The sequence below is a fragment of the Macaca nemestrina genome, chromosome 1 (genome assembly GCF_043159975.1).
Source record: "Macaca nemestrina isolate mMacNem1 chromosome 1, mMacNem.hap1, whole genome shotgun sequence".
In the NCBI taxonomy this organism is placed as follows: Eukaryota; Metazoa; Chordata; class Mammalia; order Primates; family Cercopithecidae; genus Macaca; species Macaca nemestrina.
In genome coordinates this window covers 20,914,439-20,932,058 of record NC_092125.1, presented here as the reverse complement: position 1 = coordinate 20,932,058, position 17,620 = coordinate 20,914,439, and the positions used below count along the sequence as shown (strand labels likewise).

Below are 17,620 nucleotides of genomic sequence, written 5' to 3'. Positions count from 1 at the left end.
GTGGGCACAGTCATGACAGAAAAAAAAAACAGGGTGCTTTCTTTTTGAGGCTGACCTGGTTTTCAAGAAGTAGGAATGAAGGTTAGGGAAGGGAGGTATGGCAAAGAGAGAAAAAAAGAAAAGGAGGGAAAGGAGGAAAGGGTGGGGGAGAGAGAGATTGAGAACACAGACACTCCTTGCTTTCATTCCTGGCTCCCATGGACACAGCCCAGAAGGAGCTCTGTGGGCCCCTCTTGGGACAGGCTAGAAGCTGGCAGGCTTCTTTTACCCACAGAGCTATTTTGAGCTCTGGCCTCTCCAGCAGGGATGAGTGCCATGGCCCAAGGAGCTAGCATTCTTGACCAGGGGAGGTAGGGAGGGATGAAGAGAGCTTTCAAGTGTATTTAACATTCTCCTCACAGCCCTCTCCAACGGGTCTCCCTCTGTCCTTTCTCCAAACACCAGACTCCTAAGTTTACTGAAGAAAAATAAGCTCATTAATCCAGACTCAGCCTAACATAGCAAAAGAAACAAGACATAGTCTGATGGTGAAAACCCTGGACTTGGAGGTAAGTTCTACTGGCCCTGTTCTTTAACAAAAGTTTAGTCTATGCTTTAGACACTAAAACAAGTACCTTAAAATGTATTTCTTTCCCGTGTCCTGACCTTTTCCTCCTTTTTAATGTTAAGCTTTTTTTCTGCATTATAATCACCAAAACTTTTGTTGACAGCAATCTGTTTATATCCTGAGCACATGTTGTGCTCTGAGCTCTGAGAAAAGTGTTAGAGAGACTCAAACGAGAGAAAAATGAGTCCCTACTTAGTGCTATTTAGAGGAGAAAGAAGCAGGTGTGGGCTTAGACATCAGGGTACATGGAGGAAGGAGAGCATCTAAAGTCTGAGAAGATGGGTGAGGACGAGAAGAGGAGCTTTTGCCCAATCTAAGCAGCTTCCCTGGTGTTGCCCAGACTACTCATCATGGATGCTGTTCTACTTTGTAGTCAGGATACCCCAATCTTCCACTTTTCGAGAAAGCCCCTTGAGAGTAGGAACTGTGTCTCATTCACCATTACTCTTAGCTTTTAGCATAGCACCTGGCATACAGTAGGATTATAGGCTGAATGAACCTACGCATATGTGAATTAATGAACTGGCAGGGTGCGGGAAGGAATGGCCACGTCCTAAATTCCAAAATCCTCTCCAGATCTCTGAGCAGCCTCTTTGGGAGCCTTTAAGAACAGTAAAAGAGGCTTTTCTTATTGGGTGAATAATGCCTTATATATATAGGCTACCTTTTTTTCCCAAAGAGTAGTTCTTACCCATCTCAATTGATCTTCACACAAATCTGACTGGGAGCTGTGTTTGGGGAGCCTATTGTATTGTATCACTATTTTATTGACAAGGAGGCTGAGGCTCAGAGGAATGACTACCCTCAATCCTTCTGTGTTACTCTGGAAACTCATTTAACAATAGTGTGATTTCATCTGACTAGGCACCTGTGGTTTCAGAAATACACAGGTTCAACCACTGATCTCTGATTAAAAGCTGGGGGTCAGTATCTCAGTCTTCCATTGATCAGGTTAGTTGTGATGCCTTATTGTCTCTAGACCATAAAGAAGATGGAGAGGCACATGGTCAGGCAACAATTGTATAAGCACTTTGATTTGGAGAGGAAGAATGCCAAGCAGGCTGAAGCCAGACTGGACCAAAGGCTGCAGAAACTGGAGGATATCTGCCTCTACCATGTGAAATTGCTGACCTGGGAGCAGAGGCAGCTCCAAAAAGAACTGCAGAAGTTGCAGCAAGGTAAGACTTTCAGGACTGGGGAGGAAGATGCCCCAGAGGCACAGCAGGGCAGTGGGCCCATCACTCCGCTAAGGCCCTTTCAGAGACCTGAGTGCCAAGACAGCAAGAGCTTCTGATCAGAGCCTGGATTTTAGGCTGCCTAGCCTTCCTTGTCCCTCCCCCGTCAATTACATAGCTCCCCCCAGCAGCCTACCTGTAAGCCTTCTTGAGCTAACATTTCTCAGGCTTCCAGTCACTGCCATCATTCAAGTTAGCTCTTTCTTGCTTAAATCCTTTGTTTTCTTCTTTTAAATTTTATTTTTCAGTTTGATTTTCTTTCATTATCTGGGCTGATTTGGTTTCACCCATTTTTTGATATCCGATCTTTCTCTTTTGGATCTAACAACAATTTATTGAGCAGTTACTAATGTGCAAGTCACTGTCCTAGCCCACTTTATGAAAGTTAAAAAAGAAAGGAAAGAAAAAATGTCTCTGGAATTAGTACCTCAGCTTCCTCCAATGTCAAATAAAAGTATTTCCTACCTTATGAAGTTATTTGAGGATTCAGTGAGCACTTGGATAAAGTAAGTGCTATATAAGTGCACACTCTTATCCATTAAAAATTGTTACACAATTGAAACCCTTCTACTGTTTTTGTTGAAAATTGTCACAGTTGTACAGTCTGTAGAAACTAGTTCTCCTTTGTTCATCATTAAAATAATTAGATTTTAATATTACTTAAAAATTCAGCACAGGAAAGAAATATCTTGGCTCTTGAAGACTACATCCTTTCTTACTGAAGGCAAGTGCCAGAACTCAGGAGTCTGAAATGGACAGAGCATGTTCAAGAGGAAGGCCAGGTGCTATAAATGAACATAAAATATTTCAGGTCAACAGAGCTTATACATGACATAAATGCCAAGAGTAATAGCCAAATGTCTAGCCTGGGAATTCTTTCTAACCTCCAGCTTTGGGTTTGAAAGATACTCTGAGCAACTAACCGAACTCCTCTGCTTTCAATTTCCCTGTCTGCAATAAATGCTTAAACCAACCTAGAATGAGAGCTCACATACTGGAAAAGGGTCTTAGAAGGCATTTGGTTGATTCCCACTCTTATTCAAAAAGGACACTGAAGATCAGATGGCTACTCTCAGGAGGGTGTACAAAAGGCCAGGCCCTAGTAAGTGGCTGTCCTTGCTGAGTAGAGAGTTGGATTGGAAACAGTATGAATCAGGAGGTAGAAAACTTTGATTCAGGTGCTTCTGCCTCCATATCCTTTGGGAAGTCATATTCTCTCTAAGCCTCAGACTTCTTGACAGTAAAATCAGGGATACAGGAAGGAAGCAATATGTATTAAGTCTCAATATTTCTTAGGCACTGTGCTAGGCAATAGTTTTCCATGATTCATTTAAATGAAATTGTTATTGAAATTCAATTCTATGCCAGTGAGTAGATTATTTAAGATGCATGTTGCCAGTCCTTTGAGTCAGCAGGTTAGAAATTAGGCTTAAAAATCCACATTTTTAACTGCGATGATACTAAGGCAGATTATTCTGGGACAGGTGTTTTTCAGACCAGACTTTGCAAAACAGCTACTCAGGTAGAGTCTGGAATGCAAATATGAAAAACCGTGGTCTCTGCCCTCAAGGTACTCATATTTACATTGGAGAGTAGTTCCGCTTATAAAAAATGATTATCAAAACTGCTAATTGAGTTCTTCGCAAAGTAGGGCAGGAACATAAAAAGGTTCCTGTGTCTATCAAAGGGCTTTAGCTAAGATTTCCCAAAAGACACAGTATGTGAGCAGAATCTTAGAGGAGGAGGAGAATGGGGAAAGGGTGGGAAGTTTGTCAGGAGGACATATGGAATGGGGCCACTCCCGGCAAAAGGAAGAGTATGTACAAAGGCACATAAGTGAGCACTGCTTGCCTCAAATAGCTCAGTACTGCAGGCATGTGACATGGAAGTGGGGAAGAGGAGAACGTGTAGGTGCAGTTTTCAGAGACAACGCAAAATAGCCAATGTCTCCAATCCAATCCAATCATGAATGACTTCACAGGTCTTGCAAAAGAGTTGAGAGTTCACCCTGTAGGGTTTGAGACTGGTGAAAATTACATGCTCAAATGTTAAAAAGATCATTCTGGGTGCAAAGTTTAAGGTAAAACAGACCTCAGGCTATAGTCAGAGTAGACCTGATAGAATTACAAAGTTCAGGCCATGGTTTCAAGGCCTAAACTAGGGCATTGGTCAGGTGAAGCAAATGAGAAGACGAGCATCTCAAGATATTTAGAAAGTAGAATTGTTGGAGCTTTAAGACTAAATATATGTCCAAGGGTAAATAAAACCAGAATCTAAAGTATATTGCCTGGCACAAAGTAGGTGCTCAAATGAGCTTGTCAAATCTGGTAACTGGGTGGGTAGAAGTACCATACCTTCACAGAGAGAACATTGGAGAAATATCAAGTTTCAAAGAAAAGATATGTTCATTTCTCAACCTATTATCCCCGTAGGTCTAAACTTCAGAAGACAGACCTTGCTGGGAGAAGTAGCTCAAAATCCCTCAGTTTATATGGAATAGGTGAAGTTCTTACATGTCCGAGACCCCCACAAAAGACCCCAAGGAGAAAACAAAGGATGAGAGGCTCACAAAGGACTCTTCCTTGTTCTGATCGCTTCACAAAGAAGCGATCATATGAAAGAGTATTAGGAGTTCAATGTGAATTCTAGGTTCCCTATCTGGTCATATTCCCTCTGCTTGGTGCCTATTAACCGAACTGTAGATTTAAAGAATTCTGTCCCATGAGCAAAACTAGTCCAAGACTTTCAACTCTAAAGGACCAGTTCATGAGATGTCTTAAAAACTAATTGAGTTCTCCACAGCAGCTATGTCTGCAAGATGCTAAAACATCAACTCAACAAGTGAAAAGTCCACTTAGTCATGGCTGGCAGTTGCAAACTCACAGTTGGGTAGGAGGTCACATAATTGCGGTGAAGGAGACAATCCACTCACACCCAGTCATTTTGTTTTTGAAAACATTGTGCTTGCCGAGTAAAATGTTCAAAGGAAACCTCCACGGGCTTAGCCAGTTTAAACCTCTGATCTTAGTGTTTCTAAATCCTCTTTAACATATACTAGGTAAACACTGGAAAACTGCTTTAAATTTTTCCGTTTCCATCTATCACACCAGATGAACCTAATGTGTAATATACACCAAGGTTTATACGCATTGGTTTTCTGAAAGCCCAGTTTACAGAATTCTTTTTCTTCTTCTTATGTTGGTTTTCTAGGGCTGCCATAACAAAGAACTACAAACTGGGTGCCTTAAACAACAAAAATGTATTGCCTTACAATTCTAGAGTCTGGAAATTCAAAATCAATATGTCAGACATGTTGGTTCCTTCTGAAAACTGTGAAGGAAGGCTCTGTTGCAGGCCTCTCTCCTTGGCTTATAGATGGCTGTCTTCTCCCTGTGTCTCTTAGTGCTCTCCCTGTATGTGTCTGTGTGTTCTAAGTTCCTTTCCTTATAAGGACACCAGTAATATAGGATTAGGACCCACCCTAATGACCGCATTTTAATTTTGTTATCTCTGTAAGATCTTATCTCCAAATAAAGTCCCACTCTGAGGTACTGGGGGTTAGGACTTGAAAGTAAAAAATTTAAAGACACAATCCAACTCATAACACTTCTTAATTAACTCAAGCAAAAACCATGAAGAAAAAGTTCTCCTCTTATTTGGGGAATGGAATTCAGAAGAGACCAGAAGATGTTCTCATGTTCTCACCACAGGGAGGGCAGCAGCACAGAGCCCCACAGGCTAAGAAAATGAGGTAAGAACTTGATTACTAAACTCATGGGTATGACATTAAGTCCCTCTTCCCAACTGACCTCTTTAAACTGTTTTCCTGAAGAAATGCTCCGTTCCCCTTCTTAAGTGAGACATTTTCCCTACATTGTTACCATTCAATTTCACCCACCACCCCATTCCCACCTATATTACCTTGGCTGATACTGAAGAGGACCACATTCTAGTAAGTTGAAAGATCTAAAGAAGAGCCTCTTTATTGGTTTTCAGAGATCTTTCTTTTATCTCCTTTCTCAGAGCATTGGCAACCCGTATGACCCAAGACACATACAAAAGCAAGTCCCAGCTGCCTCCTTCACATGATCCTGGCCTCAAAGACTCCATGAAGAGCAAAGAGCAGCTACTCTCTCAAAATAACAGAACTGCCTGCTTCACGAAAGAGCAACCACAAGCCCAAGAGAAAGATTCTGTGAATCCACCTAAGGACGTAGACTCCAGCAAGGGCATCTCTGTTCTATGCCAAAATCAAGAGGTTTCCACCAACACCATAGAACAAGGTCCTAGTTCCAGCCTAGCTCGTAATAGTGGAACGGCACATGCTGATAAGACCAGATCAAAAGATGTTGCTGTAAAGCCAGATGGGAACACTGGAAAACAAATTCCTCCAAATCACACGGAATGTGCAGGAAGCTTCGAAGGTGAGTTCACGAAGCCAGCCTTCTTAGAGTTGCTTTCAAAGGCCAGAAATGTGCATTATCTCCGGCACAGGGTGCCCCCTGAGTCTGAGAGGTTGCTTAGCATTGGGGAGGTATTTGGGCATGGGGAATCCCTGGAAGGCAGGCGAGGAGTGTGAAAATAGAGCGCCTTCTAAGTTTCTTCCTCTCTAACCATTTAACATAGCCTGATAATAACATATTCCATTATTGCTAAGGAAATGTGCTCCTCAAATGGCTATATTAAGCAATACAGAGAAAAACAAATAAACATAATTGAGTTACAATTTTATTTTAAACTTCCTATTATTTTCCGGGAATATAATATTTCTTGAATGAACAATGCTAATATATGAAAAAGGAGGGGAGGAATGAATCTTCTGAAAGTGCTTTTTAAGGGATGTGTTTATGATGTCATCAACAATATGAATATATATTGATGACTGGACTTGGGAAAACAGTAAGAGTCTTGCTTTCAGGGACTTCCGGTTTCTTCTAGGAGATTCTCATGGTGCCACCTGCTGGCAAAACGGCGTAGCTATTCTCTTTTTTTAGTTTGATATACAGTAGTGGTAGGAATAGGAATGCGATTGTAAACATGTACTGTAACATGGTCTGCAAAGAAAACCCGCTCTTTAACCACACCCATGTGCTTTCTTTGGAAGCCGTTTCCTTCTTTCCTTTATTTACAGATAGCTCCATTTTAGTTTTCACCTTCCCACTTTCAACCTGCTCCTATCAAATTTTTTGAATCCTATTGAAAGAATAATGGACAATCTTTTCCGTCTCGTATCTTTGAGAATCAAAGGATTTTAAAAACTTTTAATCATCTCCCAACATGCTGTCAAATGCATAGCAAACTCTATCAAAACGATTTCACTGTAAAATGAGAGGTACTAACATTGTTAACAAGTTATTGTTTCAAGTAGGCCTCTATGACTTGGCCTACATTGTAAAAGAATCGATTAGATTTTGTTTCCCATTCAAGGGATCCAAATATCACACTAAAAATAAGTAGTATCATAAGTCATCAGAAAACAATACCTTTTTGTTAACACATTTAAACTTATTGTCTACCTAATGAAGTGTAGAATAAAATCATCACCACTTTTTATCTATACTGACTTTATTAGGAAAATCATCTTGCGCCATAGGTCTCAAAGAAATCATGCCTCTATGGTGGATAAATTCAAATCTTCAGCCCAATAACAAATTTTAATTCCAGAAGTATAAACTTGAGGGCCTATTTCATATCTGGCATCCATACTTGATATAACCCAGCCTGGGATATTTTGATGAAACAAGGTTATTTAGCTCAGAAATGATAAAGGACCCCAACCTACTAATATGACAAAGGGCCTGCAATGAAGATTAATTCATATTTAATTTATAGTTCATTAAATATAAATTTGAAGTACATTTAGTTTGAAAACATTTCATTTAATTCAGACTTAGAATTCCTGTGTTTAAAAATAGCAATTCCTAATAGCTCCTATTTTTCAGTACCTCCCCCCATCCTGGCACATTCCACACAGCATGCCAACTGATCCTCAAAACAATGCTGCAAAATAGTTTTCTTTATCCCCATTTCACAGATAAGGAAATTGAGGGAAGAGTGGTGGCAACTTGCTAGTAGATGGCAGTCTAGCATTTGATCTCTCCTCTACTCAATTTCCTTGCTCACGCTCTTTCATTACACCACACTACCACCTATCTGAAGACAAAAGCTTAGATCAAACATGTGAGAGTCAGTTTCATTAGCCCAGCCTCTGACCTTCAATGGGGAGACAATACTTTATAGTGAAAAGAACACAAGAAATCTGCTACTGCCAAGATTTTCTTCCATGAAGCAAAGCAGCAGAGGAAGATAGGCCACAGGTGACAGAACTGATTCACGAAAACTTAACTTATTTGCACCAGCCATGCTTGGGCCAACAGGAATAGGCATACAACAATTAGAGAACCCCTTTGTAAACTGCACAAGCTCTTTCCTAAAATGTCTTTCTTCTTGCCTTCTACGCAAGCCTTGCCTATCATCATCACAATTCTCCCTCAAGGCTGAGTCCTGAGTGAATGGTTTGTCACTACTAAGTGGGTCTTTTCACTGTACTAGCTATCACAGTTAGAAGGGGCCATCACAAGGCAGAGGGAGCCAGCCTCAGCCCACACCTCTGTTCTACTTGGTTCCACGCCCTCTGCTCCAAGTCCACCTCACTCCTGCCATCTACAGAAGGGAACATTCTGCATGTTCCTCCTTGCTGTCTTGCTTGTGTCTTCATATACATCTGACAGACCCAGATCTGTCTGCACTTTTAAAATCAGTATTTTAGTATATCCTGTTTTAAATATTCCCTGCATTGCCACAAATTATACATTTAAAAATCTTCTAACCACCTCGATTTTATCTTCTTATCATTTAGTCTAATACATTTTCCTTCTTCAATACAATGGATGTGATACTCTGATTAGTACAACTTAACACAATCAAAGAGAACGCTGCTGCATGGAGCCTTTCTTGCATAACTCATTAAATTCTAAAGAACAGTTTAAATCCTTAATCCTTGCACGGCACATGGTGTTCTAGGATGGCTTGCTCTCGACTAGGCACAGTTACTGTGCTTATACCAGTGGTTCTCAGCTAGGAGCAAATGTGCCCCCCCGCCCCCAAAAAACATCTAGCACTGTCCAGAGGTATTTCTGGTTGTCACAACTGAGGTGAGGGGGCTGCTACTGGAGTCTAGTAGGTAGGGACCATAAATTCTATAATACATGGAGCAGCCCTCTAAAACAAAGAATTAACAAGCACAAAACATCAATAGTGCCAAGATTGGAAACTCCACCCTGTACCATTACATTAAATATTCACAAAACCTTCTGAGATAGAAAATCAGGGAGATACTTGCTGCCATTTTACAGATAAAGAAACTGAGGCTCATGGTAAGTAAAATAGCTTTCTCCATACCAGAATGTGGATGAGGAACGAAGACGAGGATACTCTTTTCCCATACTCTCCTCTCAAAGAAGATGGGGAATGACACGTGTCCGATGGCTCCTGCCCTCGTTTTCAGTTAAGAAATGCTTTCAACCCTACAAATACAAATCTTTAACATTCAAATTAGTAACAAATGGTTAAAAGGGATAATTTATACTTCAATTTTGAGGAAACATTTTTATTGCATTCATCCATTCATTCATTCAGAGATGTACTGGGGACAGATAATCCCTTCCCCGTTTCCTCCCCCATGAGGAAGAAGGAGCTTTTGACTTGTTGCCTTAACTCATTCAATGCGAAGAGATTCCATTTCTCACCTAGAGACAGAGGCAGCTGGAAACTCCCAGAGGTAGAGACTCAGCCTCTCACCCAGGGTCCCCAGGTCCTGGAGGCTACTAAAGAGCACCCTGAAGGATCTCACAATCCTCAGTGTGGGAGGAAGGTTGGGTAAGTTGTTACCAGGAACACTGGAGGGACCAGCTCCTCTCAAGGTGAAATGAGCCTTGAAGGAAGGGCAGAGGAAATCACTCTTGGGCAAGTGTTTTGCCCTCACATCAAGAGTACCAGGGAAGCAGAGAGCACCAGTCCAAACAGACGTCAGCAGCCCAACCTCACCATTGACAACCAGAATAGCAAGCAACCGTTGCAAAAAAAAAGGCGGGGGGAGGAGCCAGAGGTGTGTGAACAATTGCATGAACCAACTCATTCCCTCACCTCCACCCACACCTACTGGATCAGGCATTCAGGCACTGAAGACAGAAGAAGGGAGAGCAGGCAGCCAGGTCCTCCTCTTCTGCCTGAGGCCACTGCAGTAGAACAGAAGTTCTACCAGGTGGGGAAGGAAGACTGTAAACTGGACAAGAACCATAAGTAATAATAACCTAAATGCAGTTAAATGAATATCTACTGGCAGTAAAACTTTTAGAACAGAAGTGCATGGAAGTTATCAGATCAGACTGAAGTAATATTAAGCAAAGTTGGTCACAGTTATTGGGGGTAAGAAAAGATAACCATTCCATATTTATACCTCACCAAACTGAGATTTTTCAACTTAACCTATATAAAGATGCATTGCACTGAATTACACTGACTATAAGAAACACAGGTCTTTATTATATGGTCCTCATCTCAATGTGGCTTGGGGCATGTGTGGCCCCCTTAAGATTTATAGGAAAAAAATGTTTTACATAATTAGGCATAATGTAAACTATCCCCTAACTTTTCCACCTTCCCACCACTATTGTGAATATGTTGCTGCTCTGTGTCCTAATAGTAGGCATCATTAAAAATTGTAAACAAAATTTAATGTAATTAGTTAAATTATTTTGAACTACTCAAGTTTAATCCCATTGAACTGGTTGCATGAAACTGGGCAACGAGGAAACTTTCCTGGTAAAAGGAAAACACATACAAATACACATAAAAAGACTCCAAATACATGTAGCACATTTTGGTCAGAATCAAACTGAATACTTGCATGGACCCTTTCAACTCAAAATTATTAATAAAACTAAATCTTACTTTAAAAATGTGTGATAAACAAAATGTATGCATGCTATATATAAAGATGTCAATGCAATTCACAACTGGAAAATTTTTGAATATTCTGAGGACTATTTGTTCATAGTGAGGTGGAAGAAATGAGGCAAACAGCATAGACCAAGGGTTCAAAACTAAAGGACAAGAGCTAGGATTGCCAAACCAAGTGACTGATTCAGCTGTGGAGAGAGCAACAGAAAGTGAGCAAGCATCTGCCTGCATCACTGAGACCTCAGCCTACTTTCCTCCTGGCTTCCCCTGGAGCTCCAGCAAGTAGGATAGTATGAGCAGAATAATAGTGATGCTAGTAATTATTTTGATACTATTAAATGAAAGAGCAGATACATTTTACATAAGAGGTATAAGAATTCATATTTGAATGATATTTTTTCTTAGAGGATTTTCCTCTCATTTTCCTTGGGGAGTACACACTCATTCAGACACTGAGACCCACAACAATCTTTTTAAAAATGGCCATAAAAAGAAGGTGCCCCCAAGGACTCAGATGGTAGCTCACTACAACCACTCATACCCGCAGTATGCTAGCTATCAGTATCCTGGAGGGAGGTGATCATGTTTCAGGGAACTAAGGGTGAATGGCAGCCCTAATACACTTTTTTAAGTCCCAGCAAATTTTGGTAAAAACATTTGGCAGTGTCTTTATCCAGGTCTGTCTGAAAAATACAAGCAAAATGAAGTATAAGTTGGTGTGATGGTTAATACTAGGTGTCAACTTGACTGAGTCAACGTATTGATCCTGGGTGTGTCTGTGAGGGTGTTGCCAAAGGAGATTAACATTTGAGTCAATGGACTGGGAAGGCAGACCCACCCTCCATCTGGGTGGGCACCATCTAATCAGCTGCCAGCACAGCTAGAATATAAAGCAAGCAGAAAATGTGAAAAGACTAGACTGGCCCAGCCTCCCAGGCTACATCTTTCTCCCATGCTGGAGGCTTCCTGTCCTCAAACATCAGACTCCAAGTTGTTCAGGTTTGGGATTCAGACTGGCTCTCCTTGCTCCTCAGCCTGCGGACAACCTATTATAGGATCTCGTGATTGTGTAAGTTAATACTTAATAAACTCCCCTATATATATCTGTTATGGGGATATATACATATATACATATATATGTCTATCCTATTAGTTCTGTCCCTCTAGATAACCCCAACTAATACAGTTGGGTCCCAACATAAAGAAAACTAAAATTAATTGAGTTTGGACTAAAAATGACATTTGGCATAGTCTATAGGAAGAGAATTAAAAATCTGGACAGAAAGAGATCAGCAAGATAAGGCAATTCTAGGAATCACAGGGAACTTAAAAACATGTTATCTTGTGGTTCTAACTCCATCCCTTACTAAACCAAGTGAGACTTCTCTTAAACACAAAAGCTGGCAGATCTGAGTTTTACTGCCCCCAAATATCTTTGTTTCTGTAGCAGAAGTACTAACAACTGGTGTCATGACCAAACAGAAAAAAAAAAAAAAAAAAAAAAAAGTCCCTAATACAGGTTTTAATACAAAGCCTTGACAGGGACCTCAATTCTAAAATCAAGACTTTTCCTTAATTATCCAAGCAGCAGTAAGATAAGAGGCTTTTTCTTATAACAACTGATTCCCAAGGGTCATTCTTTCATTATAGAAAGCCTATACCGACTTTCCTTTTGCCTCATAGCTAACTCTCCAGGGATGGAAAATAATTCACACTCAGGAGAATGTACTTTGGCTCAGGGTAATCTGCAACTTGCCCATACTTTGCCATTTAATCCTAAATATCACTAAAAAAATTAACAAAACTATATTAGTAACAGAAATAACTATCTTATTTATACTAGTCGTTTTGGGGTTTTTCCATAGGATATTGGAATTGGTAGAATTTTGGGGGTTAACCAGCTTAACCCCAGTTCAAAGGTATGAAGTTACTTCTTCAAAACACACCAAAATGAACACTTTCCCACCAAAGAACGTTAGTTTAGAATTGAAAGTTTGTTCACCCTGTGTAAACCAATGCTGCCCTCTAGTGGTGAAGGTGGCAAGTTCAAGCAAGTCACCTTGAGGGCCAGGAAATTTACCTAATTTTTTAGAAAACAGTACTAGTAGTGTCAGTTATTTTTAGAATTCCATTGATTTGTGGATTTTAAAGAGCTTCAGAGTTATTTGGAAGAAATACAATTACAGCTTTAGTCAAAATGCATGGATTTTAATGCACATGAATCAGATTTTATTTCTGTGCCTGCCTTTGGAGTACAAACCTTGGGATGCCTCGGAATTACAAACTCCTGCCTTTTAGTGTGGCCCAATTTGAAGAGGAACTGCTTGAGCTGGAAAGTGAACTGTATTACCCAAAAGACATGGCAGCCCTGGAATTGGCAAGATGTATCTGTAACTCCTAGGAAATTACTGAAATTTTTGGTTCTTTGACCAAATGTTATCTAAGCCAATTAGTTTTCAGGAATCTAGTAGGATCCAAGGTAAGCATCAGGCAGTGCTCAATGGCTCACACCTGTAATCTCAGTACTTGGGGAGGCTGAAGTGGGTGGATCACCTGAGGTCAGGAGTTCGAGACCAGCCTGGGCAACACAGTAATTAGGCTAATACAATTTCCCAAAGAGTATTGCAAGAGATCTTGCTAGGTGCTGTCAGAAAAAAAGGACTCTGGGTTAAAATAAATTTGGAGAAACCTGGGTTAAACAATGAAAACAAATTTCTCTATGAGACTTCTCTAAACCTTTGATATGCTAATGTCACTGTGAATGTCAAGGGGGAAATCACACCACACTGAATTCCACCAAATAATATGACCGTGAAAACTTTGTCCAAAGATCATCTCCAGGGACTATTACAATCCACAAAGCATACGTCAGAAACAGTTTCCTGGAATAAAAAATAGATTAAGACAGGCTTTTTAAGATTAAGACAGGTCTGCCGGGTGTGGTGGCTCACGCCTGTAATCCCAGCACTTTGGGAGGCCAAGGCCGGCGGATCACAAGGTCAGGAGATCCAGACCACGGTGAAACCCCGTCTCTACTAAAAGTACAAAAAATTAGCCGGGCGCGTTGGCGGGCGCCTGTAGTCCCAGCTACTCGGGAGGCTGAGGCAAGAGAATGGCGTGAACCCGGGAGTCAGAGCTTGCAGTGAGCCGAGATCGTGCCACTGCACTCCAGGCTGGGCGACAGAGCGAGACTCCCTCTCAAAAAAAAAAAAAAAGAAAAAAAAAGAAAGAAAGAAAGTTAAGACAGGTCAAATAGTCAGCAAAGACCTCATAAATTCCAGATGGCAATAGCAGGAATGACATTTTCCTTAGAAGATATTTTCCTCCATTTTTCTTACAGGTATTCCCACATACACATGGCATACACCTGTTCACAAGTGCACACATACACACACAAAAGGTTGCCACACCCACACTCAAAAGTATTGTTAGAATTAAATAGAATTGTTAAGAAGCTGGGCCGGGCACGGTGACTCACGCCTATAATGCCAGCACTTTGGGAGGCTGAGGGAGGCGGATCACGAGGTCTGGAGATCGAGACCATCCTGGGTAACACAGTGAAACCCCGCCTCTACTGAAAATACAAAAAATTAGCTGGGCGTGGTGTCGGGCGCCTGTAATCCCAGCTGCTCGGGAGGCTGAGGCAGGAGAATGGCGAGAACCCGGGAGGTGGAGCTTGCAGAGAGCCAAGATCAGGCCACTGCACTCCAGCCTGGGTGACAAAGCGAAACTCCGTCTCAAAAAGAAAAAAAAAAAAAAAGAAGCTGGAAAAATATCTTTGGCTGTTTTGGCTGGTTCATATGTGTTACATGTGTTCTCAGGGGTAGTCTTTGCTTCATTTTACAGATGAGAAATCTGAAGCTTAGAGATTTTGAACTTCAGAAGTCCAGCAAGATCCTAAACAGGCAGCAAGTGCTGAGCTGGGGACCAAGCCTACTTCTATCTAGCTCTAAGGACCCTGTTCTCCCCACTACATGATACCATCTAGCTTACGTCCATCCAAAAGTTCAACAATGGCAACAAAAGTGCCCGCTGATGCAGGCACTGTGCTTGGGGCTAAGGGTGAACACAGATCCCACGCAGTGATCTTGTTTGCCTTCTAATCAACAGGCCCCAAAGCAAATTAAACAAAAAAATGGTGTTACAGTCACAGCTGCTACCTATTTCCTCGCATCTACCGCAAATGATAAACATCAGTCATGGTCATTCTTTCCTTCTTGCCAGAGGCCTGTTTGGGAAAGAGTATGTGACTCAATCCTTGTCAGTTAGACATGAAGGGAAGTCTCCTGAAGACTTCTGGGAAAGATATTCCCATTCCTAAGAAATAGACACAGAGAAAACAGTTGTTTCCATCCTTTAGACACTGTCCTATCTGGATGTGACTTCCTAGATGTTGCGTCTGGAAGATCTGCTACAGTCATCCTGCTTCAGGGGGAGGAGGAAGCCCAGGGAGAGAGGAGCAGGAGATAAGCTGCTGAACGGATGTGCTGAAGAGCTGGAGAAGTGGGAGATTCAGATAATGAAAAGCTTGATATTGAGGGGACTACATAACTGACCGTCTAAACGAACACTTCCAAGAGTGAAAAGGGATGCTCCTAATAAATAAACTGAGACCATGTGTGGTGGCTCACGCTTGTAATCCTAGCACTTTGGGAGGCCGAGGCAGGAGGATTGCCTGAGTTCAGGAGTTCAAGACCAGCCTGGGCAACACGGTGAAACCCTGTCTCTACTAAAACACAAAAAATTAGCCGGGCGTGGCTGTGTGCATCTGCAATCTCAGCTACTCAGGAGGCTGAGATAGGAAAATCACTTGAACCCCAGCAGCGGAGGCTGCAGTGAGCGGAGATTGGGCCACTGCACTCCAGCCTGGGTGGCAGAGCAAGACCATCTTCAAAAAAAAAGTAACAATCAAAAAAATAAATAAACTGGGACAAAAGGCATACAATGGAATAACCTACTTACATACCATGCTGATCAGTCTGGACTTTGTCCCGGCCTGGCTACTTCAGAGCTTTTAAAAGGTTAGAGCCACTTCTGGAATTTATATACATCTTTCTGGCTGCTACAGACAAAAGGGCTTCCAGGACAGGCCAAGAATCAGGACATAAAACTGTAGGTCTGGCTAACATGAGAGAGGTTGAGGGATCCAATGAGGGCAGGGTGTAGATCAAGAGGAGGGGAAGATTAGAAAAGTGGTCAAGAGGAAGAACACGGTGGCTGGCTAGGTCTGAAGAAAGAAGGTAAGGTGGGGTTCAGGTCCCTGGCTTGGGCGTCTTCATGAAAGATGATGCCATTTCCAAGAACTGGGAAAATCCAAGGAGTAATGGCCTTCCCCTCTTGCTGGGGACACCCTGGCAACCAAACTCTGAAGGCTGCGGGACGCTAAGCTCACTGGACCTGCTGCATGGACTTGTACATAAGATGCTATCTTGATGTAGAAAGTAACTTGGAGGTTGGGAGACCTGTGTTAGCTCTCTCAATCCTTCTGGCAGAGATTAGCAATGAGAAAAAAATCGAAGAAAGAGAATTAGATAGTGGCTAGGAGTCCGGTAGAAACTGTCAACAAGAGGAGATTGAGGGCAATATATTGCAATGTGTATGAGGCACAGGACACATCAGGGAGACAAAATCTTGCCTGTGGCAGGAGCTACTTCATGCCTGGATTTTTAGTCACTCCTATGTTGTGACTATAGTCAAGTCATTCTCTTTCTTCCAAGAATCAATCTCTTTCTTTTCTCTCCTTGTTATTTTATCAGTTTTAATACAACTGGGGGAGGTTGAATTTTATTAAGCATTCTGTTACACAATTAAGATAGTATATGCAACATGTTGGTTGCTGGCCAGGGGCTAAAACACACACTGCTGTATTTTTTGAGAATGATTCATTCAACAAATATCTGTATTGAACACCATTCTGTGATTGGTGCTGTTCTTTCATTACAGAAAATAGAAAATAAGGTATGATTGTTGCACTCATGGCCAACTTCTAGGCTGTTTGTTCATGCTTGTGAAGCTAATTTAATAAAGATGTCTGATAGATGGGTATTTGTGAAACACACACACACACACACACACCACTCTGTCTCCTCCCAACCTCCAAATAAATCACACATCATATTTCTCTACAAGAGCCAAAAGTGCTCTTGGGGATATTAAACTGAAAGAAACCTTGAATGTGATCAAGACAAAAGACAGTTTTTGTAAATTAATAATAAATTTTCTCTTTTCTTATTGTAGAATTTTTTTTTTCTTGCAGAAGACTGGTCTGAATCTAAGAAGACTTTTTCTGTGCTTCATCTTCAGTGCTTTCAAAACAGCATTTCTTATATCAAACTACCATAGCTGGTAATGGTCAAAGTGACAGTGGTCTTTAGGATGAACTAAGAAGTAGAGAATTTCTTAAGGGAAAACTCTTTTTGGTTAATACCATACTCTCCTTTATTTGGCAGTTCATGCAATGCATATCTCTTGTCTACTTTGTATAAAGGCCCTGTTCCAGGGTTGGAAACACAGAAAATCCTCCTCTTGGAGCATCTACTCTGGCAGGAGAGCCAAACAATAAGGAAGTAAAATTCAATTAATTGTTTAATTACAATTATGATGAATGAAAAGCATAGGTGCAAAGAAAACCAAAAACAGAGGCCTGACTTAGTAAGGAGAGACAAGAAAGGCGTCAATGAGGGCCTGTTATTTCAGCTGAGATTTGAGGGGTAAGGAGAAATTAGCAAGTTAAAAGGGAAGGAGGGAGGAGCAGAGAGTTTCCAGAAGGAAGGTGAACCTGAGCAAAGGCCCTTAGGGAGCAGGAGCATGGGTTTGG

The 17,620-nt window shown here is 41.4% G+C and overlaps 1 protein-coding gene across 3 annotated transcripts; it reads left to right on the top strand.

Moving 5' to 3' along the window:
• The first annotated feature begins 347 nt into the window (after positions 1-347).
• Positions 348-17,620, top strand: LOC105492937 (coiled-coil domain containing 190). Of its 3 annotated transcripts, none has more exons than XM_011760331.3 (5): positions 349-548; positions 1,587-1,785; positions 5,467-5,593; positions 5,866-6,266; positions 17,060-17,620. In XM_011760331.3, the coding sequence occupies exons 1-5, from the start codon at positions 525-527 to the stop codon at positions 17,143-17,145; spliced, it is 837 nt and encodes a 278-aa protein (XP_011758633.2). In that variant the 5' UTR covers positions 349-524; the 3' UTR covers positions 17,146-17,620. The 3 variants fall into 3 exon arrangements, with proteins under 3 accessions (XP_011758632.2, XP_011758633.2, XP_011758634.2); XM_011760332.3 differs by lacking the exon at positions 17,060-17,620 and adding an exon at positions 14,650-16,999 and having other exon boundaries at positions 354-548; XM_011760330.3 differs by lacking the exon at positions 17,060-17,620 and having other exon boundaries at positions 348-548; positions 5,866-13,934.